Consider the following 27,786-nt stretch of genomic DNA (forward strand, 5'->3'; position numbering starts at 1 on the left):
TTATTGGTCAACCAAATGTAAAAAAATAAAATAGCCAACAACTTGACTTAAATGTGACAGATTGTGCTGGTTTCAACAGCAAGGTTTATGTGCAGTTTGTCACTGCTGATTGCACAGGGCAGTGCCACGGTAATTTCTGCTTTCCCAGCTTCCATTACCAGGAAGTTTAAGCATCATCAGCTGTGCTGCACAGAAGAGAAAGAGAAATATCAAAACAATCAGAATTATTAAACAATGAGAGATAATTTTACATTGTTCTCTGAAGCGTGTGGATTCTCTGCTGCTATGAGTCACCCAGCTTCAGAGTCATGCAGTGGCATCAGTTTGGACTGGAAGGTGTACAGCTGCTTCATTGTTTTTGTTCTGGATCTGAAGGGAGAAGTGACTGGTGTCACATGTGCTCTTCAACTGCAGCTCCATCTCATAGGATAGAAATCAAACAAAAGCCTTGAATCTTCAGTGGGCTCCAGAGAAAGATATCCAAGACTGAGCTGATGAACCAACATCTTGCATCAGAGCTTTGGGCTCAAGCAAATACCAAGAGGAAAGGCACAGATGCAGAATCTGTCTGATCCAAGGTTGAGGCATTCAAGGCTTACCCATGTGCTTACAGGAAATTGTCAGGCCCTCTCTGTAGGGCAAGAGTACCTAGGATGAAATACAGCGTGAAGCAAAAAACACCAGGGCGTTTTTGGAAAAGCACTGGTGACTGTCCTTAGGGTCAGACAAATTGGAACCTCTCCAGAAGCTATCAGATTCTTTCTTGTTTAACCTGAAAAAGAAAATCCACAGAAATATAACAGTGACAAAAACAGCTAAAGCCAGTGCTGTTTGAAAGTTCTGATGGAGCTCACGCAAGGAACAAGGATCTCAAAGCACTGGACAAAGAAATCAGTGCAAGCACTTCAAGACAGCAGGGATCCAAGGTTCTGAGCCCTGGAACATTACTGAAGTTGATGATACTGGCTGCAAACAGAGGAAGAAATGGAGGGATTGGGGAAAGAAACATTAAGCAAAAATGGACAGAGCACTGTACACAAAAAACATCCAGAGATTAGTACGGATGGAGGAACCAAGCTGAGCTGGTTTGCAGCAGTGCAGATATTCAGAGCATCTTTGCTGAAGGCCATCAGAGTGGAGCTGGCAGTTATGGAGCTATAGGGGACCACTACATCCTACAGCACAGGAAGCCCCAGTCATTACCAAGGTCTATCCAGATATGAGCAAAGTGAGTTCTCATCTTGGTCCTAATGCAGGGGAGCAAATCAATGAATAGCATTATCAACCTCTTCCTCTCAAAAGACAAGACATAAGAACTTCGTATTATTGATGAATTGCATAATCAATCATGCATTTAAACAAACACTTAAAAAATGAAACATGAAAAATTTCTTAAGGAATTAGCAAGGGAATAAAGCCTGCTGAAAACTGGCTAAAACCAGTTTTTCTTCTATAAATATCACTCGTGTTGAACAGCAATCATATCTGTGTTTTGAGACGTTCATCATTAAACAATGCAATTTTAATGTACTTGTCATCCAGCTGACATCAGACACTATCAGTAGCCCTACCCTTCTTGAAGGGGGCTGTCCCACATGCTCAGTACAGTGATAAAAAACACTGCCTTTGTCATAAAAGAAGAGCAGTAAGATAACTCAAGGAAAAAAAAACCAAACCAGAGATATTTGGTTCTCTGTAAGGGATAGATGCCAACAATAGCTAACAGATGTTTTACAGGTTTCTGGTATGAAGCAGCACGTTTCAAAATTATCCATTAACAGAAAGTAAACACAAATTCTATCTCAATGGCATCTTTCTTTTTGGTCTTTACATCAGATTTATTTAGGAATGTAGAATTCCAAATACTGACTGTGCTTTTTAAATTTTTTAATCTCTCACCTGTCAATCAGAAAGAGCCCAAGAATACTTACACCAGTGGAAATTAGTATGAGCATAGTTAGTTTAACACGTGCCTATTGATACTGCCTTTGCAGTCACATAATCTTGCTCTCTCTGTGGTAAGGGATGCAGCTCTGTTCTAAAATCACACTCCCATATAAGCATCCTCCTAGCTGAGAATGTGGACAGAACAAACTCAATCATCTAGAGAAGAAAGTTAAGTATATATTTTTAATGAGATTTATTTTAATATACAGTCATCAGTTCTAAAGAAGACACCAGGACCAGGGTCAGATGAATTACTGGCTCAATGTAACTACACCAAGATTTTGTTCGTTAATGGAAGATAAAAGGACAACTGTATCAAGCAAGGAACAAGATTTTTTTACCTCTAATTTATCACAGGTTTATCTGCAGAGTAAGAAAGCTTCTGGTGATGTAATCTATGTAACAATGTTAAATGCCTATCTTTAAAATTGCTATAGAAGAAAAAGAATCCTCCGCTGTTAAAGAACATGATTAAACTTAAAAAAAAAAATCTATTAAAAAATCAGCTTTTATATATATTGATTTATTTTTACAAGAAGAAAGGACTTACTGCTTAGCATCATCGTCTGCATCATCATCATCTTCTAAATGTGCCACGTGACCCCTAAGAAAATGAACAAGGTACTATTGCTGAGTGAGTTGTACTAAAATGACTTTGGCTACTGTGAAAAATTCTGAGCTCAAGGGCTACTCCCTCTTTTACAGAATTTTACTGTCTCTTAGCTTCTTATCATCATTATTATTATTTAAAGCACAGCTGCAATCCAGACAACTAAGCCTTTCCCATATCCTCTCAGCAAGTACAAGGACAAATAAGAACTAGTTGTGATAGACATAAGAAAACAATGCACAAATTACTTTGAAACACACAAGAAGGGGAAAAACAAAAAGAACAGAATTACCGCTGATGCAGTTCTTCTTCTACTGATTTTAAGAGACTCCTTCAGCATTAAATAAGAATAAGAACACAGTTTAATTGTGGCACAAAACTTAATTATCAAAAGTCAGGGCAAATGCTCCTATGATTCTACCAGTAAATAATCTGAAGCATGTTATTTCAACTGACTTTCCAAACATACATCTAACAGCCACATACAATTGAACATAGCTTTTTTTTTTTTATACACAACACGTTCATATGTGATTATTTATGTACTGCTATTAAATGCAGTAATCCTTGTTCCTTGTTTGGTAAAACAAGGACTGTCTTTACTTGATCCAATTTAAGACAAACCCACACCATCCAAGAAAATCATAATAAAAAAAAAAATCAGACTGAAAATAGGATTAAACTACTATTGGAATAAATTCATTCTTCTCTAGTTAATTTGTGTAACATTCTGAACGTCTTCATTTTTGTGTCCTTTGTCTGAAAACAGACAGGGAGAAATAGCAGGCAAAACACAGGAATGAGACACAAAAAGATTTTGGAGAAAATCAGTATTTGTATTTTTTCAAACTAAAAGATTGCCTAAAAATATCATGTTCTATGCTTAGATTTTCCGCATTTGTAAAACATGATTTAATTTAGCAAAGCAAAGCTAGGCATCCTAATTCTGACATGCATAAATATTATTAAGAAATTGGGTGAAAAGGAATAATTTAATGGAAAACTTTCATATGATTAGTACAACAATATTATTAAGTGTATGAACATGAAGTCAAAGGACTCTGCTGAGACAGGTAACTTCTATTTTTTTTAAGGCATCTCTAATTGAGTGCTCCTAGTGCCCTACAGCATGAAGAAGGGCATAAAGCAATGTCAAAGAGCAGCACTGGTAGTTCCTAGATGGGGTAAAATTGTGCTCTACCGGACCTATCATACAGAACCATTTTCTTAACAGGCAGACCAAGATAACTGCTCTTAAAAGGAAGCTTACAGCCCCATAGACACAATATGGTTAACATAGCCTCAAATACTGAAGAGTGCTGCAATTCTATATAATTAGGAATTTATTTTAGAAATAAATAGTGATTTTGGAACTGTAACTGATATAAACAAGCTTGAAATTTTACTACATCTGTTTCAGCTAATGTGTTTAACACACATTTGTGGTTTTAATACTAAAACAGTCTTGAATGAATTGAAAGAAAATGCTGTTGCTTACTCACTTATTTGCACCCAAGAAGTAACCACACTGAGGACCATGACCATATTCTAGCTGTAGATCCTACAAATGGATAAAACAGAACCAATCTTTAACACTAGCATGTGAGCATCAAACACATGCCCTGTGTCATGATGCTGTTATCAAGTGGGTTTTTGCCACACTTGAGCTACCAAACAAGCTTATTCCTCTGGCCTTCCTGACCCCTAACACCACTCTCAGGCCCACTGCACCCAAAAATCTCCTGTCAGTTTGCTGCATCTCTAATTCCTTTTAAAACTCTGACCATAGCCCCTTCCCTGGACACACAGATCCTTTGCTCAGATAAAGTTGGCTGCAGAAAAGGAAACAAGACAACAACAAAAATAAAGTAAAAAAAACCCGCAAAACAACAAAAAACCTCCGCCAAACCCCAATTTGTGATCTACCAGACGCCGCAGAAAAACCAGACATCCCTCTGTGGCACACCGTAACATGCATTTCAGATGGGGAGTAGTTCTGGCAGAGTCTAAAAAGCCTTTAGCACATGGGGACATTAAAGAAATAAGCAAAGGGGATAGTAAAAGTGCTGACAGATCTGGTTATAGCAATGAATATTTTAATGATAACTATATATTTTCTCATGCATATATTAATATCACCTTTTGTACCAAAAAAAGAAAAATACAGCACCAACAGCAAAGTCAAGCACTCAAGCAATCATGGAGCAAGGGCTACTTAAAAAAAGAACTGGCAATAGGTGTCCAACACTATTATTCAATAGACACCATATGGCATATGAATTTAATGCATTAATGGGAATACAGGGACCATACTGAAGCACCATCAAATCTGCATCTACCAGGAGGATAATGCTATAATTGCAGAGTATTTTTTTTTCTTCAGGTGAATCACAACAGGAAAAATCTGAGCATAAATTTGCATCCAAATTACCAAGTGTATTCGCCAAGACAAATGAGGTATCAATCACCTAAGTTAATGATAAATGGAGCTATGTTGCTCCTTTCCAGGAAACATTTTAAAGGTTTCCCAACATCTGTCAAACGGGCCTCTTTCAGCTACAACCCCTATGTCCTGGTTCAACTAGGAGGGTTAAGTTTCCCCAGCAAAGAGAGAGGGGAAAGGGATCTCCAGCCGGGTTATTCATACCATGCTGATGTCAGGTCCAGGGGGGGGAAACTTTGACTTTACTTTCTCTTTGGCTTTTTGGTGGCAGGACCCCACGTGTCGGCTTTGTTCCCTGACCATTTTGCGGTATTTCTCTGTATATCATTTGTCTTGTTCATCGTTATTGCTTTTTATTGTTGTTATAATTGCCACTGTTGTTGTTCAGATTGTTTTATCACACTGTTGTATTAAATTTCTTTTTATTTTAACCCGGGTTTGTGCCTAACTTCCAGCCCGACCGGCTGAGGGTGGGGGAGGGGCAACAGCAACGTGCTCTCCGGTCCCTGCAGGGCTTCAACCAGCACACCCTATCAAAAGCATGCATCCTTCAGAAAGATGCCCAGATATCCAAGCTATGAGAGCAACAAGCTTGGATTAGACAAGTCAGGCGGCTGATCTCCCAAAAGGGCATTTTCAAAAATCAGAGGAACAGTCTCACTAGATTTGCTAGTGCGCCAAGCTGATGAAGCAGAAGCCACTGCAGCTTTCAGTTCCAGACTGAAGGGGGCAATCACTTTAATACAAAGCTATGTATATTGTTTTATGCTCAGTGAGGAAGTCCAGGTGGTTTACTGCACCCTCAGTTCTGCTCTGTAAAGCCAAGTAGTAGTTTCCACATGGGTGTCTCTACCACAGCTATCAGCAGCATCTTATTGCTTCAGTGACTTTCCATATTTTTCCTAGAAAAGTGAGATATTGTGGAAAAAACAGTATATAACTGATATTATAATTACTTGATGTAACAGAATGCACAGATCAGAGGGCTGAATAAAAATTGCAAAGGCATTCCTGATGTTGGAATTTCCTGAACCATGGAAAGACTGACTTTTCAATCTTCGTACCAACTTCATTACATGTCTTTTTTCCAGAATGAAACGAACCCCCCCAAACCACCAAACCACATCCACTTCTATGGATCTGACTCACAAGGGCCACCCAGTGTTGCCCCTAGACATCTGTCAGCAGACCTAGAAAGTTAGGTGACAGGAAAGAAGTCGCTCACAAGTGGCTGTGCTGGTGGGGAGGAGGGCTCACTCCTCTCCAGAAACATGTCCTAGGCTCTGCAAGGTAGTAGGTGGAAAGAGTCAGGCCTCAGTCATGCATATCTTTGATCCCTCCTGCTGTTCTTATCTTCCTTCTTCACAGTTTCATCCTCCTCCTATGTCCCAAATCTTGATGACTCCTGCTCCTTGTTCCAAACAAGCTCAGCAAGTCTCCTTCCCTCAAGAAAGGCCATCCTAGGCCCTCCACAATTTCAGTCTCTTTATCACTCCCAACAACATCTGTCTCCTTATCCAGGCAATTCCTTTCTGCTGGTCCTCACCACCAGTTGATGTGTTCCAATCCACCACACAGAAAAGCAGATTTAACTTTCTTTGCTGTGAGTACTTATATTACTTCTATGCAATCTCAAAAACTTGCACATGTAAGCACAGGTGTTTTGATGATTCAGGCTCTAGAGCAGAAGGTAACACGAATGGAAACATGTCACCAGACACACAAACAAGGAGGTTAAACAGGTTGGGCAAGTCTATGTAAGAGGAAGACAGAACAAAGACTGGGAGGCTGTTGAAAAAAAATAACCCTAGGTCAGTATCATGAAATCTGAGATTCTCACTTTGAAGTGACATACATTTTGTCTAGTGTTGCAAAACCACATTAATCAAAAGTGGGAAACAAAGATCTTATGCTGGGCAGAGCCAAAACATCTGTCCATTTTAATTTACACCCCGTGAAATGTATACATATTGTACAGCAATGACAGGAAAATTAATAAAATAAGCAAATCCCCATAAAACATAAGGAGCTGCCATCTGCTACCAGACTTTTTAACCCTTACTAGAATTTTCTTTATGAAAAATGACATCTGCCAGAATTACTTTTGTTTAAATGCTTTAAAAGGACAAAAGCTTTGTTTTGATTTAGTTTACTATTGTGCCACCTAGTAGCATTTTTTGACCAGGATTCCAACTGGATATATTTTTTTGCCTTAACTGGCTTGCTAGTGTTCTGAGCCCTTTAAATAGTGCTGCTTTTCACTTCAAATGTGAAGTAATCTATTGCTAGTGACATTCCTTCTTCTGCATTCTTGATAAATAGTGAGTTAGAGAGCTCAAGAAGTGTAACACATTTTTCCTTTACCTTCTATTCCAAATATATCCAGAAGTTATAATTTTATAAATCTTCTAGCTACATATTCGATACAAGAACATATCCTGAAAAGCCTCCAGTGAGCTGTTCTACTTTATCAGAACAACCAGTATAACTAGGTTTTTTAAAAGCCAAACATAAAGGTATTTTTCAACAAAACAGAAATCTTATCAGTTATGGATTCTCCCTGGGAAGAATAGATTAGCATTAATTACTAGATGATGCAACAACTGGCTTAATAAAAGTTGTTACCTCTCCTGCTTCCCAAAAGTAACCCAACAACTTTATGAATCTACATTAGTATTTTCATTTAACATACATACAATGCTGATTAATTAAAATTATTTTTATATCAGAGAACATTCACACAGAATAGATCTGACTAGACAGAGATTTTCCAAGAGAATTTCAATTATCTACAGGCCAGTAGGAATGAGAAGAGGTCAATAATCTTGGTATTAAATCAAAGATGCAACCCTAGATTATTCTGCATTCAGCCTCAGTTACTCATTCCTGAACCAACACAACTGTACAAGACAAGTGCTATTTGCTGGCAATGACCATGTAGGAAAAAATGGAATGTAAGGAATAATTACCAGTTCTTCTCAACAACCTGGGCAACACTAAATGAAGAAGTCACATAGAAAGGCAAATCACACCATCAGATAAATCACGTATGCAAAGTAATCAATGACTAAAAAGAATATAAAGATTTCCTCAAAGCAAAGACAAATTTGGTGGTAAAGCTATGCTATGAAACAAATTCCCCAGGAATGATTAAATCTACAATACCTTCTGCAGTTTAAATTTCAAAAACTGCTATTTATTTTCTGCAGAATTTCATGATGAATTAATTGTTACTGTAACTCTGACAGTCTTACGTTCCTAATTTGTTCTGTAGGGCTGAGCTGTACTGGAAACATATTTTTAGGTGTTCAGCCCTTCAAAAACCAAAACAGAATGTGTACAGTGAACCAGCAGTACACCATTACTTCCTACATTTGCTGTTCCTGAAATCTAGTGTGAAACAAGACCAATTTAAGTGATAAAATTAAGACTTTAAATCCACACAGTGATAGGGAATACACTCTGAATTTGAAAGAATACAAACCACTTTTGGACTACTAATATATCAAACAAGGGGACACATACATATGTCTTAGTAAAATGCCTAAGCAATTTCTATCACATTCCTTCATAAAAGGGGATATTTTTTTTAAAAGAGCCCAATAATACCTAATGCATATGCTATACTGCTAATGCATTTATTTCATTATAAAGTGCATTAATGTCTTTGGCTAGCTTAACACATCAGAAATAGCAATTATATGCACATTTTTTAAACATGCTAAATGTAAGTATTCCCTGGTGAATGAGGTTTTACTGTGCATTACTGCTATACTATCACTGTTCTCCTCTTCCTTTGTATTTCAGTTCTCTATGAATCTTGCCTGTGAACATCCACTTGGCACAAACAGCACTATTTCATCCCATATAATAGAACATCACTACCCTAACTAGCTACAATAAGGCCTCAATGCAACAGCCAATTAACTGTACACAGCATTTTTAAACTGCCTCCTAGCAATAATACTGAACATCTAATTTTTTCAGTTACATTTGCCAAGGCAGAAAATACTCAAAACATACAGGGAAGAAAGAGAGCAAAAAAACATATCCCAAGCCTTTAGGCACTTTCCCCTGATTTCCAGTTACTTTCTGCTGATCAGAAGGACCACGCATCATTTCATTATCTAAAGCTGAACACAGTATGAAGACTCTCTAAAATGCAGTGTTGATAGCTAACGTAACTCTAAAAAACACATTGCAATTAAGTAGAATAGGAGTCTTCATGGCTTTTAAGAAATGAAAAGCACATGTATGCATGTGTAGTGGAGAAAATTTACTTAAAAGAAAAAGGCTCTAGGCAAAGTTTTCTATTATTGTTGTCAATCTTTTTAATCTCCTAATATTTTAATATTTCCACTACAAATTAACACAGAACACCTATGCTGAAACACTACATTCCTAAAATTGTTAGCAAAAACTACAACAAATTATTAAACCCAGAATATATTTATAAACCAAAACGCAACCATGACTAAATTATTTAAATGGAACCAAATGTATAATGCATCTGACAAATACAACAGTGCAGACTACACAGTAACTGCAAACCTCTTACTGAATTCTCTGCTAATGATGTCTAAAATGAATGCTAAGTTTGTCACAATTGAAATCAAATGTAGGTTAGCACCTGTCATATCAAAGTTCTGTTCAACTCCTCTGTCACCTTCTAAAATGGTAGAATTTAACACTTTTCCCTCTGTTAAATACTCCAGGCTAAATTCAATAACATCCAATGCAGAAACATTTAATTTTTTCCTCAATACAAAGAAAAAAACAACCCACTAGCTATACTGTTACAGATCAGCTAGTATGATGCAGACTAGGACCAGATGGAATTGCATCCACGGTGCAGAGGTAGCTGGCTAACATCATTATGAGACCACTATCAACTAACAAAAAAAAGTGGGCTGCTAGTCAGAGGAACCCCAGCAAGCTGGAGGAGTTGGCAACAAAACTCCATGAGGTTTAACATAGCCAACTGAAAAGTCCTGCAGCTAGGACAGACCAAGCACATAAACAAGAGGAGACTGAAGACAAGCTGGCTGGGGGCAGGAAGGGCAACTCTGCAGAAAAAGATCCCAGCAGAAAAGGAGGGAACTACACATCACCATCATGCACTTGTGGTACAGGTGGCCAACCACAGTGAAGCCCAAGGCAGGTTACCCCTTCTATTTGTGACCTGGAAGGCCACATCTGCATGTGGTATCCAGTTTTGGGCTTCCCAGGACGAAGACGTTGGCAGATTGAAGGGTAGTCAGCAGAATGCCACAAAGATTGTTCAAGTGATGAAGCAAATGTCACAAACAGAACTTTTGTAGCCTGGAGAAAGTAACTGCTGTCTTCAGCTATCCACAGGGTGGGATATATATATAGATAAATACAGATATCTCTATAACAGAGAAGACAGAGCTAGACTCTTCTCAGATGCACAGTGAAAGGACAAGAGGCAACATGCACAAATGCCAGCAATGCAAACTTCAGCCATAAGGAACCAACTCCTCCCCATGGGAGCAGTGCAGCCCTGGGACAGGGCCTAGAAGCCAAACTTCAACTGGACAAGACCAAAGTTACCTCTAGATCTAGCTTGGAAGCTGCCCCTGTTTTAAGCAGGAGTAAGATAGAGATCTCCAGGGGTTCCCTTCCCACATCATCTTTTTCTTTTTTCATCTTCCCAGCCATCCTTCTTTTTCTGGTGATTCTCTGATGGTATTTATAACTTAACAAGGTAGGCAGCTCAGTCTACCATATATGAACTGGAATTATTTTTCATCTCACTATGAGGGAAGTAAGATCTTTTGCCACAACATTTCATTGCAGATCAGGGCAACTTAAATGAAATATTTTTATTTGCTCAAAAAGAACTTTTGTTTTGAATCTGAACAACAGTAAGCTTTGTTTCTCAGAAATGGGGCTTCTGGGACCAGAAGCCAAATTCTCATACAGAACCCACCACTCCTAAGTACAACACATCACCTTTGAGAGGTGGATGCAGTTACACATACAGAAACAGCACTGCAGAAGCTGTGTTTAACATCCATTACTCCTGGCTTCTCTCTACCCCATGCACCTCACTCCACCACATTGACACAGCCATTTGCAATGCCACACAGGGAACCCAAACGGGGAGCTGATTTGGTGGAAAAAATAACCTGAAAGCAGCTGTATGTTTTTCCTCAAGATGTCATATACTTGAGACTACTGCTGAACATATGCCTAATTATAGCCAAAACATTTAGACTGACAGAAATTTGGTCCTACTATGCCAACTCATGTAGATTCCTGAGACTGTCATTGTGGTGGCTGCTGCAGTACAAGATGAACAGTCATACATTTATAGCTAGACATTGAATTTTCAGGTGCTTCTCCCAGGACCAATAGCACAAAACTTAAAAATTGTTCTAGAACAAAAGTGGACATATTTTTAGAGAAGATCGCTTTGATTTAAACCATATTTGAGTCTGTATTCAGAAAATTGCTTTTAAGGTATACAGAAAGACAGCAAAAAATACAGAAGAAGCATTTGTTTGATATCTGCACATTAGACTTTACATAGGGTAGACAAGACTTTTTTTTTTTATTTAAAAGAGTCCAGCATACCTCTGCTGCTCCTGAGGCAAAGGAGATTGTCAGAAAACAGCTGCCAAAACAAAGTGCAATGACCAGAATAAAAACATGAGGAACTCAAAATGACAGAAAGGAGCATATACAAGACCTCAAACAATGGAAGATACCCAAGTAAGTTCCCAAGAAATTTGTTGGCTAGTTGCAGAGAAAGTAAAAAAGATCTATCCTGAAATAAAAAAAAAGAGCCTTGTACCTAGAGCAAAATATTATCTTATTTAATTAGATATGAATCAAAGGGGTATATTTGTAAAAGAGCACAGAGAAGTACTATCTTCTTGTCTGTTTGACATTTGCATGAAGGGATACTATAGTTTGGATACTGTTTTCTTTGCAAACATGACCTGTACCTTCTCCATTTTTCTTGCAGATCCAGATAGCTGTTTCAGGACCAGAGGTGGAAAAGGAAAAAGAGAGGAATTATTTTTAAGGGCAAGCACAGTGTAGGTGTCAAATTTTTAAATGGTAACATGCATGGTGACTGCATAAGCTGCCATATGATCTAGTCAGCTGTGCAAAATGCTAGGTGATAAGTAAAAATACTCTCACTCCCTGAGTTTGCTTTTAGCCTCAACTGTATATCTTTTATGACTCATGCTGTCCAAAATATGCCTCAATTTTTTTTTTTTTTTTTTTGGTAGGATCTTATGAGATGCATAGATAGCTCTGCATAAGAGTTGCTGCTAGTAAGGTATTTTATAAAATCAGTAGAATACCATGGGAAAGAGCCGAACAGTAGTAGGTGACATACTATGCTTGTGAAAAGGTATAACCTTTTCCTCTTGATGACATTTGAAAAATCCATGTATCACATCTCACTGAACATATCTGAAGCTAATACTGTGAAAGCATAAGGGGGAACTGGGGGAAGGAGAAAAACAGAGAAAGAAAGTCTGATTAGTATATCCTGGTCCACAACAGAAGTGTGAACCAACTAATAAATATTTCTTCTAATTTCCAGAAGGATTAGGTCTTAGTGGAAAAATTTCACAAATGGGTGAAGCATTGCCACCAAATCAGAATTCTCCTCTGGTTTCACACACAATGAGCATGGGAGGTTGTGAAGAAAGCAGTGAACCACAGAAAGTACTACTGATTAACTTTAAAAACCCTCTCACAATTGTGACAACAAGAGTACTTTATAAGCTTTATCACAGTGATTGTTTTTGAGGAGTGTACTGAACAGCACAGCTCAAAAAAGGATGGGAAAGGACAGTCCAGTTAGGAAACACATTCTCATTCATCTCAGACGCACAGATACTAGGCTAGAAAGATAATGTGACAACACTGAAAGTAACCTGCATAGGACAGATTTTAAAAAGTGATAAAATGAAAAGAGGGAACCAAAAGCAAAGCAAAGCAAAGACCACACTTTCAAAAACAGAGCAATTGCACAGGATGGAAGTGGTCCCACTGCATACAGAGAAATCTAAGCTACTGATCTCAAAACAATTTGTGAAATATTTTTATAATCAATACAGGAAGTTCCTTTCAAGAATGGGATACACAATCTAAGCTCTCAGTAAATATGGTACTGGCAGATTCAAGTCACACCAAGCCATCTGATGCCAAAACAAAAAAGTCAAACCAAACAAACAAAATCACATTAAAAAAATCCAAAGATATTCCCAAACACCCCAGTTTTCCATTTCCCCCCAGTGCACTTATATTAAACATCTCACAAACCAAAGAAAATTAGCAGAATAATGCTCTTCATCTAGTACAGAATGCTTTTTTTTAACAGTATATGAAGATCTCCAAGATTTACAAGCATTACTTTTCTAACTACATACTGTGTAAAGAGCAGAGAAATAAGAAAACTCACTTTCTAGAGTAATTTCTACACTGCAAACATTTTTTAGCAGTGCAGTAAATTTGGAAAATGTATCCGAGTATAAGTGATACCAAATGCCAATGAAAACACTTATTATTCCACTTGCTGTTATTTGTATTAAAAGTATATTAATTCTGTAATATAATTATACTCTGAAGAATTTAGAAACTTACATTTATATAATTTTATAGTCTTTCATGGGACTATTTAAAGGAACTATCAGACAAAAATATGAAGAGAATCTCTTTTTAATCACCCTCCAAAAAATTAACAAGTTATGCAGCAAGGCAGTTAAATGAAGAAATCAGAATGAGTGCATAATACAGAGCCCCTTCTAGAAAAGTGATTCAACTGAACACAAATACAGGTTAAATACTTTCAATACTGTGCATACTAAGAATTCCTTCCTACATTACAGATATATGCATATAGACTAATCCTTACACTGAATGGCCTTTACACAGATGAAAACAGCAGTAAAACAGGACAAAACGTGAGCTTTGAAAAAGGAAAACAAAGACAAAACTAACACTGACAAAGAAAGGCATAAGATGAAAAATACCAGGTTAGATCTTGCAGTGTAGTATATTTCTTCTGAATCATCCAAAAAATCGCTACTGTCAGGCTGTTCATTAAACAGAGATCAAGAAACTCAAGTTATTTACACTGTGACTGAAAGCCAGCTATACAGAAAGGGAAATTTTCTTGCTAAAAAAGGTTGTTAGTTGAAACCCAAACTATGTTAAGACAGTTCTGGGGATGGGGGTAAAACACAGCTAAGGGTATGGTCACATTACCAAACACTACCAAATCACACCAAAATAATTAATTATTGTTTATCACCTGAGTTGTGGTAATGAGTGACAAACTGCCTCAGTAAGAGGCATGTATGTACCAGTTCAACATCTCAGTGCACCACTGACAATAACTCATCATGCTGCAGTGGTCCAGTCCTTTGGCTTGTGCACTCATACCCATAAGTAAATAAGCATAAAGTTTAAGCATGCTTCGGTGAGACAGAAGCAAATGGGTCAGAACTGCTTTAATGAAAAGGGATCCACAATGTTACTGCTGGAGAAAGACAGGCACCTCTTGCTCCCACTTTCACTTAAAAGACTTTTTCTCCCCAGAGCATGTGGACTGTTACAAACTTGTCCCTCCACCTGCTTTGTCCTAAGATTCTTTGCTACAGCATCCATTCTTTGAATAGATCCCTTGTTTGCATTTGACATGCCAATTTAAACTGTCTGTTGGTTCCGTATCTAATGACAACCTATGTTTTTTCTTTGGTCTCTAGGCCAAACACCATTTTCAAAATCATAGTTCTATCTCATCTGTACACATCAGGTCTGCATGCTTCATTCTGATACAAGCAGCGGAGCAGTTAATTTCCCTCTTCAGAAAGATCCAAACAGTTATAGAACTTCCTTATAGACAGGGAGATGATGCAAGTTCTTTGGACAGGTTTCAAATATTCCAACTCTGACAAAAATAGACAATACTAAGATATTTCCTTATCACCAGAACTAATGTGGATCATTCAAGTCCCTTCTTGGAACAGCAGGAGCTTCTGAGATTCCAAAGTGCAAAAGTCCTGTCTGCTAACACAAAGTAGGAAAAGGTTTGATTCCTCCTTTCCTACACCTGCCAAAGAAGTGCTCTCAAAAGTTCACTTTAATGCCCCGCAGAAAATCTCTTTCCCCAGTTTAGCAACTCAGATTCCTAAAGTGCAATGAAAGCACTTCTCTTCCCCATGAAGTTGTATGCTCGCTGGTTTATATAGTCAATGACTGATAAAACAAGAAAGAAATGGATAACTTATTTTTAAAACTTCAGCTTCTCCATTAACATATTTTTGCAATTATGATTCATTATGCAATATGCAATTAAGGAGCAAATGCACTATAATCTGAACTATACAATGCTACCAATCGTTTTCCTTTATAATCCTGACAATGCCAACAGGGAAACAAAGACAGGTTAACTTGGAATCAGTTCCAAAATAATTTTGAGGTAATTGATGAGCTCACGGTAGAAACACTGACTTCATGACCATATTTAATAAATACATGTATAACTAGGCTCCTAAATGATGTTGTTATGCAGTTATATCAAGGTCTAAATAACGTATCTGAAATAATTGTCTAAGTCCTACATGTGATTTGGCAAGCTATTCCCCTCCCTCTTGAACAGGCACTAGAAACTGCAGACTACCTGTCCAGCCAGCTGCTGAGGAAGAGCAAGATTATACACAACCTCATAGACCCAGAGCCAGCTGACCCAGTACCAAAGGACAAGGCAGCAGGAAGAATATTTCAGTACAACAGAAGAAGGAACTCTGCATCAGAAATCCCATTCACATATGGTTTGTAGGCTAGAAAGGGAAGTAAATTCCTAGGTCCACACCCTTCCCCAGACTAACTCAGAACAAAGCCAATGTCCCTTCCACCTATGTACTAAGCCAACTTTCTCACTTCAACACCTCCCTTAGAAGAACAAAGAGAATGCAGAAGTCTGCAGTAAGGAAACAAAGGAGTGTGCTTTTTATCCAGGAATGTGAAGAAACTGATCAAGTGCACAGATCTGGAAAGCAACAGTCCCCATAGAAGAGAGGAAACTACTGCAATCATGTACCTGAGACAGTACCGATGCCTTTTCCTTCACTGCTTGAGTTCTCATTCCCCTTGTATGGGTCCATAAGAGGAAACCATTGGCAATATGCCTTTACAGAATACATCAACTGCCAGACTCAGAATGGCTCAGGTGTGATGCAAGGCCACAGAAAGATTGTTTGCATGGTAAAATAACAACCCCACCAAAATACAGTTTTTTAAAAATGCATCATACTTCTTTCTCAGGCTCTCCATTTTATTATTTCCATTACCATTGTGAATACAAACACAAGGGAGATAAACATTTGAGTATGCACAGTAATTCTACAATTAAAAATAACTCTATAAAGGAAATTATGTACTTGGCAATGAGATATATAGAGGAAACCCACAAGACAAAGGGCTGTTGCTTAGCTCATATATCACACCTGGCTGAGTCCACAAACAAGGGTCTTACTGCATATATGTGGTGGCACCAAAAAATTTAGAACCAGTATGTTAACACCTGTCAGAAAAGTTGCTACGAAGTTTAGTAGTACTAAGGAAGTATGTTACACATCTTGGATTTCTCCTCCTCCACAGATATCTGCAGGGAATAACCTGCAGAGCATAGCCCATGCTGCTTGTTACTCACAAATTCATGATGTGGCTCTGTCTCTTTCCTCAAGGGTGGATCAAATTTTACTTGACCAACTGAAGAGGAAAAAAAGGAAAACAAGAATTTAAATTGGACTGAATTAGACAAATTTAGCTCCAAAGGCTAACAAAACAGAAAAATCCAGTTTCACGAGTGTATCGTATCCCCACTGATGGAAACTTCTGACACATGGAAATATCGAACTTGTGCCTGCTAGAAACTAATGGGTAGAGAAAGTACTCTTTGATCACAAAGGCAGCACAATCACCATTTGCCTCACCTTCTCATTAGAAGGACAAGGAAAGCCATTCAGCAAATAGGGCAGTGAAGTGCCCTCTTTAGAGGAGCAATACAATGTAATTTGCAGAAAAAACACATCCACTGTGTGAATTCACTCTTAGATCTGTTCTTCTGGAAGACTCACTAGCACTGAAGAGGCTTGAATGAAGTTTGCAGAGAACTAATTATATCTTCTAGGACAGCTCTTCTGAAGATACTCGTTAACACTCCTCCCTTCAATTTTAGCTTAAAAGACAACTAAATCTCCAAGTATTTCTCTAATTCAACCAAATGAGTTACTACAATTTGGGGGGTGGAGTCTGTTTTTAGTGGCCAGTGTTCAATCCTCCTCCTTTCCTGATTTGTACATGACTGTTTCAATTCAAAAGCAAAAGCTACAAGATACTAAACTAAGGAAGAAGAAACTTCCTCTGCCATTCTGTTACCCAGCAGAATCTGGCATCACTCCAAACAACCTTGCTGAAGTGGTATAGGAATTATACCAATCAGCTCTCAGAAGAGCTCAGGTTGCATCCTGTTCAATTAAGATGAAGCAATAGTGAGATTTGCTGAAGTGTTCCCAAAAGGTGTATTCAAATATTTTACACTAATATTTCTTTGCATAGTCATGTATATCCATAAGTGAAACAGTATACCTTTTTTTTTTTCCTATATATCATTCAAAATGTTTCTATATATGCCAGATACCTAGGATACTAGTTGAAATAAGTATCAATGATTATTTTAAGAATATTTCATGTTGTCACATTACACATGCTTACAGTTTATTTCAGAGCGTGTTTTTTCTTCTCTCACATTTCTGCTTGTCGAATGAATTCTATGAGGCACTACAAGAGGCTAGAAGAGAAAAATAAACTACTTCAATACCAAAATATACTCACTTGAAACCCAGTATCATGTACCTAGCGTTTAGCAGGTTTCTTTAGCATAATATCAAAAAAGAAAGAAAGAAATCAAGCAGAAGCTAAAAATAAAGATTGCACATATGTTTCTGTACATTAAAGTTATAATTATTTAGAGATATTTTATCTCTAGAGTGTCTTTAACTTCAGGATAAGGGTTTTTAAAACACTGGATATGAGCAAATAAAGCCAATGCTGGCCAACATTTGTCTTTGCTCAAATAACACTTACTTTTTGCACCTTTCTGTTTAAGGGTATTGGTAGTTTCCAAAATAAGCAGCAAGACTAAATCTGACTTAATGGCATCATCTCCTTCATTTAGATACCTCAGTCATATTCCCAGCTGCTAACCTAAACTGATTCCTAAAATGTCATCAGTTAACTTCTTTCAGTAGATGAGAAATTAGCCTGAGGTTTTCAGAGCTGAACAGAGAGGAGTATTCCTGGTACTCTTGTTCTGTGTGGCAAGAGTAAGGCCATCATCTCTACCAAGTTCATCTTCATATTTATGTTCCACTTCTATTTTTTTCCTCTGGATTTTCATTTATTTCTCTACCAGATGAAGTGTCATGAACTTTAAGACTCTTCTTTTTGCCCCTGCTGGGTTTTCTCTCTTCTTTCCACAACCACTACCACAAGTTCTTTTAGAAACTTTAACTTAAGGTTTCTTAACGAGAGTACAAGACCAGATGACTGCTGTATACAATCAGGCCCCCAAATTAGCAACATGAATACTAACAATGCATTCTCAGTATATTCTCTGCAATGAAATCTTACTCATTAGAAAAAAAAGTTCATTTTCCATGACCAAGTAATCTCTGAAAAGTTAATGTTTGCTATGTTTCTGTGTTAAAATGTGGCAGCAACACAATTTTTAATTAAAGCAATCTGACAATAGTGTCAGAAATTGAACATGCTGGTATGTTAGCTTTGCTTTTATATATACTAATTGTAATCTTCACTTGGCAACTTTTGACTACGAAGCGGTGACAGAGTTAGAATTTCAACTGCTGTAACTGTCACAAAGAGTCACAAATAACTCAGCAACTGTTTATCCTTGAAATATTATCTGAAAGTATTATTTCTCTTCTCCCCTTTTTGTCACACACTACTTCCTTGCTTTATATCAGGATCCAACACATACGTACATAGTGTTTCACCTCCCATTTATGTTCACTTTGGTCTTTTTTGAAACTGAAGAGACTTACAGATTATGGGTATGTATTTTCTCCCACATACCTCACAAGCAGTTTGTAGTTTCTTGTAACTTATGCCAATCCTCCCCTCAATTCTGATTTGTCTATTGTGCATTCTTTTGAGCTTTAAAAACTGTTTGCTATAGCTCAGGATGTGTTTCAAGGTTTGATCTGGTTTTCTACTCCAGTATTTCAAACACTAAGTGCTAAAAGATTGCTTACTTATAATCTTTTGTTGAGGCATTGCCCACTTGCACATGACACATGTGCATCTGTAATGCCAAGAAGCAGAAGCCTGACTGTAGCAGGTGTTGGAATTATTTTTGCTTTTGCAGTGATACTGTGCGAGTTCCTTGTAGGGCACAACAGGCAGAGCCTGCCCTTACACTTCCTTCTCCATGACCAGAGAATTACTGGAAGCAGTCAAATCCTAATCTCTGAGTCACAAGGACCTACTCTGACTATAAACTGATACAAACAGCTGACACCTGAGCTGTGCAAGAAGACAAAGCAATGTAGGTTAACTTGCTGACACAAATGCCATTTGGGCACAATTTTAATCATAGTACAGATCTCAAGAGCAATCTTATCTTCAAAACTTAGTGTGCTAAGGATAAAACCTGAGTACTTCCCTCTCTGCAACCTTTTCAGCTAGCATGACATCCATCATGAGATTCACTGTCACAAATGTGGTGAACTGGCAGTTGCCAACATGTCCAAAGGTTTATACTTAAGGGAGTGAAAAGAGTCCCAAATGGAAATCCTGTCTTTGACTGCATGGGAAACCAAATGAGGCCCTCCATGAGTTGGAGTAGAGAAAAATACCCAAAATGTCAGTTACAGATCCTGATGCCAAATGAATAACAACTATATCAAGGGGAGACCTTTCTGATTATACTCAAATAATCTGGTTGGGTGTTTTTATTTTTGTTTTTACACACTAAACTTTTCACCTTTGAGTTTAGAATGTTTTAAAGATGCAGTACAGCACTTCTCAAAGAGGTGGAAAATTCACATCTTGATCTCTACCTTACCCACACAACTCTGCAGACTATCCAAGCAGTAACAGATAGCATGCCCATAAAAGCAGCATCGGCCAGGTGAAGAGCTGTCATTACAGTGGGCAGTAGACTTGCCTTCAAAGACCACCAGTAGCCAGAAAAGCTCTCTAGCATCCACAAAAACTAAATCCACCAGAAAACCCAAAACACAAACACACACATCCCCCAACAACAACCAAAACGCCAAACAAACTGGGGAACAGGTCTGAAGCTCAAGATTCTCACCAGTGTTCTCTGTACCACGTTATGTTGTACGATGTTATGTTGTTTCTTTTAATTTTTGTTGGACGCATTCAGGCAACTGCCACAAGTATAGGAGTGGTCAATCCCCAAATTAAGATTAACATCACCAGCTAACTTTGTGACCAGGTGGGTATTAGAGCAAGTTCTACTGTCTATAAAAGGAGCATGTACACTTTTTATTCCCTTTGGTTTATTACAGGAAAGATCACAATGCCAACAACTGCTTTGCCTGTGGCAGGATTCTTCAGAAGAAATACAGACCTTGCTCGAGATGCATTGGATAATCCATTATTACCTGCTTTATGCACAGAGGTGGGTTGTAGATTTGCTTATTACAAAATAAAATGTTTTCCCAAGTGTTACTATCAATTTAATTTTGCAGGTGGATTAAATGCCTCAACAGAAAATTACCTGGCAACATGGTTAGGGGAGAAATGAGAAGAGACAGATACCTAAGTTGTCTATCCAATGAAAACGATCCAGCACCGCAAGTAATGGTGTTTGAAGCTCACTTGAGAGCTCAAGGCTGTATGATGAACAGTGATGGAGAAACATCACTATGCCTAGCACAGAAGCCCACAAATGCAGCAGGAAACCTTCTGCAACTAGGATAAACAAATGAACTAACATCTGAAAAAATGCATATTAAAAGACATGCAAGCAGGCTGCTTGTCCTCCATACTGTCAGCCAGTCTAGCTCCTTCATAAATGATGAAAATATGCATTTTCTCTTGATCACTGCTGTGAGGTGGTTTCTCTTCATTTTCTTCCCAGACAAGGCATAGCTTTTTCCCCTGGTACCACACTTCATTATGGGGTAACTGATAAGTAATACACTAGACAACAGTAGAGCCTTCATATTGCTAAACCAGAAGGGGCATAAAAGAGTGATCACTATTTTGAAAGCTACACATAACTGTCAATAAAATGTGTACTGAAGTGACTCCACATAGGAAGAGATATTCTCCACCTTAGTGGCCTGAAATGAAGGTCAAAATTCATATTGAAAGATGTATTGGTGACACCAGGAAATTGAGTATAATTTCCAGGAAAGCAGAAAAGACTTGCAGGGCAAGTTACTCTGATCTGAGCAGCTCACGTGCAGGAAGTTCACTGAAATCAGCCACCTTTCTTATGACTGCTCATGAAAGCTTCAGTTTTCTGGTTTCTACAGAAATATTGCTTTAACAGGCTTCAGAGCTCTCTATCATCACTGAACAGAGACCTAAAGGATGCCTGATCCTTAGTGCTTATGGTGAGAAGACCCAAGTTCCTCAGTGCTGTCTCCATCAAGGAATCAGACTCCTTTCTCTTAACACTGATGTGAAAGTCAAGCACGTTAAAGATTTTCTTACATGTTTCATTTTCCTAAATATTTAACAGAAAAGTTTACTAATTTACACTTTTATTAATTTTTATTGTAATAATTTAGGTTATTTGCAATTGCTTTTAAATGTACTAACTAGTTGCTTCTTTTAAGCTTATTTTCCTTTGAAGGCATTTTTAGGCTGGTTTATCCATAGAAAAAGTAAAGCACAAGTATGCAATTAATGAATCCAAGGCATTTGTTTTGAAAGGATTAAATTTTTTTCCACCAAAAATAGATCATGAGTTCGAGGACTGTAAACATCTGGAAAGACTTCACTAACGTACAGTTAGGTACAAGGCCAGGATGCAGTAACAGAGTATCTGTTCTCTCATTTATGGAACACTTTAGGCCTGCACTGTTTATCATCTTACATAAGGATTCTACTTTTTCCCAGTTGTTAAAGCAGAAAATCAGACACTTTTCCTTCAACAAAACCATAAATGTAATCAAGTTTCAGAGTATTCTAAGATAGCAAATATAATCTGCAAGAAACACATAGCAAACCATTTAATAAAAAAACCTACAGAATTATTCTCATGAGAAAGTAGATTAGGAACAAAAGAACAAGTTCTACAGAGGTATGTTTTTTATGAATGTTTTCTTTGCAGATGAATGGAAACATAATTCCACAAAGAAACAGAAAGCAGAGTACATGACAGAACTCCGGACTTGAGTAGCTGTCCACATTTACTGCTGCAAAATTGCTGAAGGACAGCATTTCCAAGTGCTTACATCTCTTTCTCTTTGAGCTTCTCTCCTCCAAATATAATGAATCTCAGTGTCTGTATGTGTGACAGAGTAGCACAACCAAAAGTAAAAACAACCCTTGAGACTATTCCCAGATAACAAAACATTATGTGGCTCAATAAATCAGAATCATTTAGTTTTGCTGGCAAACTAAAACTTAATTTGATTCTGCTATTAAAACATATTGCTACCTCAGGATCATCATCATCGAAATCATGGTAAGTGGAATGATCAGGATTATTCATTTTATCCAAAAGTTCAATAGCAAGACTTCGATTTAATGGCTGGGTAACAAAAGGATGCTGAAAGACAGAAGGAAAAACACATGTTAAAATTCTAACCACTTATATTAAGCATGTTTTAATTTTATAATTTAAAGAAAATCCCATACATAAATTTATACCTGTAGTAACTTTTCAGCTGTAGGTCTTTTTTTAGGATTTTTAGTAAGTGCCATTTTCACAAAATGATGAAAACTATTGGACCTGTAAAATGAAGTGGTAAACATTAGAATCAATTGCCTGGTGAAATACATGATCATTATCTACTGAAAACAGAAAAGTACTTACCATTTCATTTTATCCTTTAATTTAGGAGGCTGGAAGTTGCTTTTCGTCATTAAAAAAAGTGCTCTAAAAAGACCAACAGCATTTCTGTGGTTTAACATTGCAATCAATACATACATGAGAAGAATCACTAAACACATTATTTAGTTGTTAGAAGTCCATCAGTTTAAGAGATGCTACCAGGACAACATTACACACCTATGCACCAAAACGAGTTGTTACAATTTCTACCATAACAATTACAACCTAATACCCTTGCAGTACCCCCAGACACCACAAGTGCACACAGCCACTATTCCATATGGATTATTTAGGAAGATGTATACATCTTCCTAAAGTGTATACACACCAGGCTGTAACCCCTTACTAACCTCATTGGATGTAGGTCAAACATTGGAGGTTGAAGTTCAGCAAGCTCTATAGCAGTTATTCCAACTGCCCACAGATCACAGAGTTGGTTATAGCCACCTTTTCTTTCTACCGCAGCAACTTCAGGTGCCATCCTAAAGTGTAAAATACACTTTTTGATAAACTTCTCACCCCAAATCAAACATTCCTCTGTATGCAGCAGTTTACTACTCTTTTCCCTAAAGGTCTCAAGCTATAAGGTCACGTATATACATATGGATATATATATATAAACACACATCTGTGTGTAAAAAGTTAGATAATGTAAACATGAATTTTTCTTCAATCATGTTCTAGCAACTAACAGGGAGTTTCCAAAACATCTATTTAGCAGTAAGTGGATGAAACCAATCTGTCTCAGATTTTTTCGCAGGCATACAACAAACTACTACTCAACAACCAAAGAGCATAAGGTGTAACTATTCAACTACAGTAACACCCAAATAATATCCAGATTCGCACACTGCTCCAGAAAGCAATCAAGTGACTTTGAAGAATTCTAACATTAAAAAGTAATAAAATGTCAGCATTCTTGTATCCTGAAAGCCTGAGTCCTGAAGACTCACTATCACCTCTGCACAGAGCACTCCTTGTTTGTAAAGTCTGCCTTGCTGTATGTCAGAAGACCTCATTTAAGTTAAAGTAGTTTCACATCCTCAGGTGGCAAAAAAATTAACAAACATAACTGACACAAATAGGGAATACCTAAAGAAAATGATTCATTAGGCATTGTCACATGCTTTAAATGGCCAAAGTAAATCATGGACTTGATTGTCCTACACAGTCATATCAGACAGCAAACGTTAATATTTTTTTGCTTTGAACTGTATTAGTCCAGATGACCTAAAAAGTAGCAGTGGAACTGGAGATTTAACTCAATACAGGTAAGGAATTCATCTGTCTTGTGACACTTAATGAGTGCTCCTGTAACACAGCAGGCAGCATCTCAAATGATGCATTATTTAAAACACAGACATCCATTATCTGTAGATCTGAAAACATGATGAGGTTTGGTGATACAACTTATTTCAAGTTTGTATAAACTATATTTACATACATTTCTTCAGGAGTTCACAAAACAGCTCACTCTAAATCAAAAGGGAAGGAGTTACCAGGGTAGAGGGGGAACATGGGTTAACTTCAGAAAGTCATGGAGGAGAAGCATGAGCATAAACAGCAGGGTTACTACAACTACACTCTGAACAGCAGTTTTGCCCCTCACTTCTCTCCCATCGAAGCCCCATAGCCTTACCTGCCCAGACACCTCTAACAATCACTAAAACCTTCACACTGCCTGTTTCCAATTAAATTTTCTTCTCCATGATCTCAACGATTCTGCTTTATTGCTTCTCCTCTCAAATCTTTGAGAAGCTTTGCAATGAAAAACTGACGCATTTAACCTATATAATGCTTCTTATTGTTTAAGGTTGTGACATGTCATTTGAGAAGCCTGGCACAATTTGAAAGTTACACAGTGATACAGACCAGGACTAAAGTCACCCAGACATCTTATGAAAGAGAGACACAAACCAAAATTATGACTGATGGGTGTTCATGTTATTCTTAAAGGGAAGTGAATCCATGCCTTGGGCAACTTACACGGCTGAAGAATACTAAAAATGCTATGTTTGACAATTTCAAGACTGAATACTTGAATGTAGGGTTTTTTTCACTACACATTTCTATCTTGTACCTACAATGCTGTCAAACAACAGAGTATCCTTCTCGGAAACATGTAACAGAAGTGCTATTTTACAGTGAAGAATGTGTGTCATTTACTTCAAGGAGAAAAGGGAAGAACCACTTCCAGTACAAAGAGGAGAAAATAAAATGCTGAACTTTAGAAAATAGACTTTCAATTTTTCAGAGTAATTAGGGCATTTTCTCTGACACTCAGCTAATACAGGTTTTAATGTAATACAGATATGACCACTAGAAAGTCTGCCACAGCCTTTAGTGATTAGTCTACCCAGAAAGTGACATAGCATGCTTTTATCACATTTTTTCAACAGTATTATATATGTTATTATTATATTAATGGCCAAGTAAAACACAGTTACCAATATGGGGTGCCAATGAATGATTTCCTTTTGGCAATTGTAGCTGTTATCTGTGCAGATACTCCAAAATCAGCTATTAAAAAAAGCAAAACCAAAACAGTTAATAACTGATTTTATGTTGTTAATGAACACAAGTTTGGTTTCTCTACTGTAAGAGTTTCTTACATATATTGGAAATATTTAAAAAATAAATAACAAAAGCAAATAATGGAAACTAGGTGTATCTCAGATACCATCTGTCAGCTCCTCTTAGCCACGTGCCAAATATGCAGGCTGCACACAAACAAGCCCCTCATCAACACAAAGCTAGCACAGGAGTCCTAACAGTTACATGCAGTGTTTTAATACAATAAAATATGTAATTTAGTATTATCCAAGATATTGTTTCAGATAACTTTTCAAAGTACATCTCACACTTAAGCACTCTAGCTTATTTTATTAATAATTTATTAAAACCTGTGATTTGATTTTTACCTCCCCCTTACAATATCAGTCCTTTACCTCAGTGCTCTAAAACTACTCCAATTATTCCTCAGATGCTAATTGGATGGTGCAGTTAGATATTAACCAGCAAGAGAAGAATTGTGTTATTCACTAATTCCTTAGATGAACCATTACATCATTAAACAGAATACAGAAGACTGCTTCTTAGAGCACATTAAAATATGTTAATAACACTAAATTGTATTAACTCACCTAATTTTACATGTCCATTATCCGTTAAAAGAATGTTTGCTCCCTTAAAAAAATCAGTAAGCATACTTGAATTAAAATATGCAGATTCCTCCCATATCATATTAAAAAAAAATTATGTGATATCTTAAGGCAAACTAAGGGCCAAGACAAACCACCGATTGTGCATTCAAGAAATCTGCAGCCTTACCAAGGTAACCTTTGTGAAATTAGCCAGTTCCCATTCTGTTATATAAAGAAACTTGGATATACAGGGTTTCTCATTAATTTTTAGTTTAGTACTCTTTAGTCTCTGGTACTACAGAGCTTCCATTGTACACAAAACTCCTCTCAAAAAGCAGAATATGATGATTTCCCTATGCTGATGAACTCCTACTTTTTTCTATTTACACTGACTGAAAGGAAATAGGAACTCTAAAGATCAATTTGGAAGTAATTTGAGTTTCTTTTCATATGTTGGAGCTGGTTTTGCCTTGTTTGAGATTCATGATAATTATAGCCTTAAGGACCTGCCTTGATATTCAAGTGTTTAGCAAAACTATTTCCATCCTGTTAGTGCTAGATTTGAAGAGTCTGCTATTGTGTGGCTGTATGTATCACTCACTTCAATAATCAAAACTACCCCAAACCAGTAGTATCATAGCAGTACCATAAAATTACAACATAAAAGGAGTGAGAACAAACCTGATACGAAGACTGAAACCAGCTCCAAATGTCAGCACCACTCATAAACTAGATAGAAAGATCAGTCTTCAAAAGAGCCTATGTTTTTACAGATTATGGCTTTTCACAGAGAAGGAAAAATCAGGCCTGCAGTAAAATGCAGCTTACTTTGGCAAATGTTGCACAAGTATAGTTGATGAGCTTTACAAATGTAGCTTGGTAAACAGTGTGACAGTCCAGTTAACATGTTCTTGACCTTGTTCACCTTCCAAGACTAACAGGACAGATACTCTAAATATATAACTTAGCTACTGGGGGAAACAAACATAATTCAAGTCAGGAGATCTTCAGATGAAGACAGTATTTTTCCATACTCACAAGAACAGCTTTTTTTTTTTAAAAAAAATTCTCAATATAAGCACTGTAAGCATTTTTCATCAGCGGTTTTGTTTAAAAACAAGTATCTGTGCACTGTATCCTTACAAGCATCATTTTGCATTCTATCAAGTATAATGAAAAGCATTTAAATTGTGTCTAAAATAATTTTTCATTAAGAAATTATTTTAATGATTGCTCAAAACCTAAATGTCCTGCAGTCAATGAGAACGAACTGGAATCAGATTGCATTAAGGCATCTACAGTTGAAGCTACTATGTACACTGCATCCCTAGTCCTAAAAAACCCAAACCAACCAAAGCAAACCAACCCCCCCCACAACACAAAGAAATGTGATAGTTTACTGTCAGATTGTCAGGAGGAAGCCTGCCGAGTTCAAGCTGCAGTCTGAGCAAGAAAGAGTTTGGAAAGGTAGTCCAGGGACAGAAAGTCAACAGGAACTATCAGAACGAAACTGTAAGATAGTGTAAGAGTC

At 37.3% G+C, this 27,786-nt stretch overlaps 1 protein-coding gene across 8 annotated transcripts in view; it reads right to left on the minus strand.

Moving 5' to 3' along the window:
• Window positions 1-27,786, minus strand: part of MAP4K3 (mitogen-activated protein kinase kinase kinase kinase 3) — an 84,264-nt gene that overhangs the window by 31,140 nt on the left and 25,338 nt on the right. For 5 of the 8 annotated variants that reach the window (XM_074933384.1, XM_074933311.1, XM_074933470.1 and 2 more), the window contains 13 exons: window positions 26,256-26,298; window positions 25,560-25,632; window positions 23,463-23,594; window positions 23,095-23,157; window positions 22,929-23,010; window positions 22,717-22,827; window positions 17,769-17,844; window positions 16,705-16,763; window positions 14,021-14,083; window positions 11,975-12,004; window positions 4,060-4,118; window positions 2,850-2,888; window positions 2,498-2,551 (listed from right to left, as the gene is read on the minus strand). In XM_074933384.1, the coding sequence (XP_074789485.1) occupies window positions 2,498-2,551; window positions 2,850-2,888; window positions 4,060-4,118; window positions 11,975-12,004; window positions 14,021-14,083; window positions 16,705-16,763; window positions 17,769-17,844; window positions 22,717-22,827; window positions 22,929-23,010; window positions 23,095-23,157; window positions 23,463-23,594; window positions 25,560-25,632; window positions 26,256-26,298 (884 nt within the window). The remainder of the gene's footprint in view (window positions 1-2,497; window positions 2,552-2,849; window positions 2,889-4,059; window positions 4,119-11,974; window positions 12,005-14,020; window positions 14,084-16,704; window positions 16,764-17,768; window positions 17,845-22,716; window positions 22,828-22,928; window positions 23,011-23,094; window positions 23,158-23,462; window positions 23,595-25,559; window positions 25,633-26,255; window positions 26,299-27,786) is intronic. The other 3 variants (XM_074933535.1, XM_074895046.1, XM_074895084.1) reach the window with 2 other exon arrangements.

The sequence above is a fragment of the Athene noctua genome, chromosome 1 (assembly GCF_965140245.1).
Source record: "Athene noctua chromosome 1, bAthNoc1.hap1.1, whole genome shotgun sequence".
NCBI classification, from domain to species: Eukaryota; Metazoa; Chordata; class Aves; order Strigiformes; family Strigidae; genus Athene; species Athene noctua.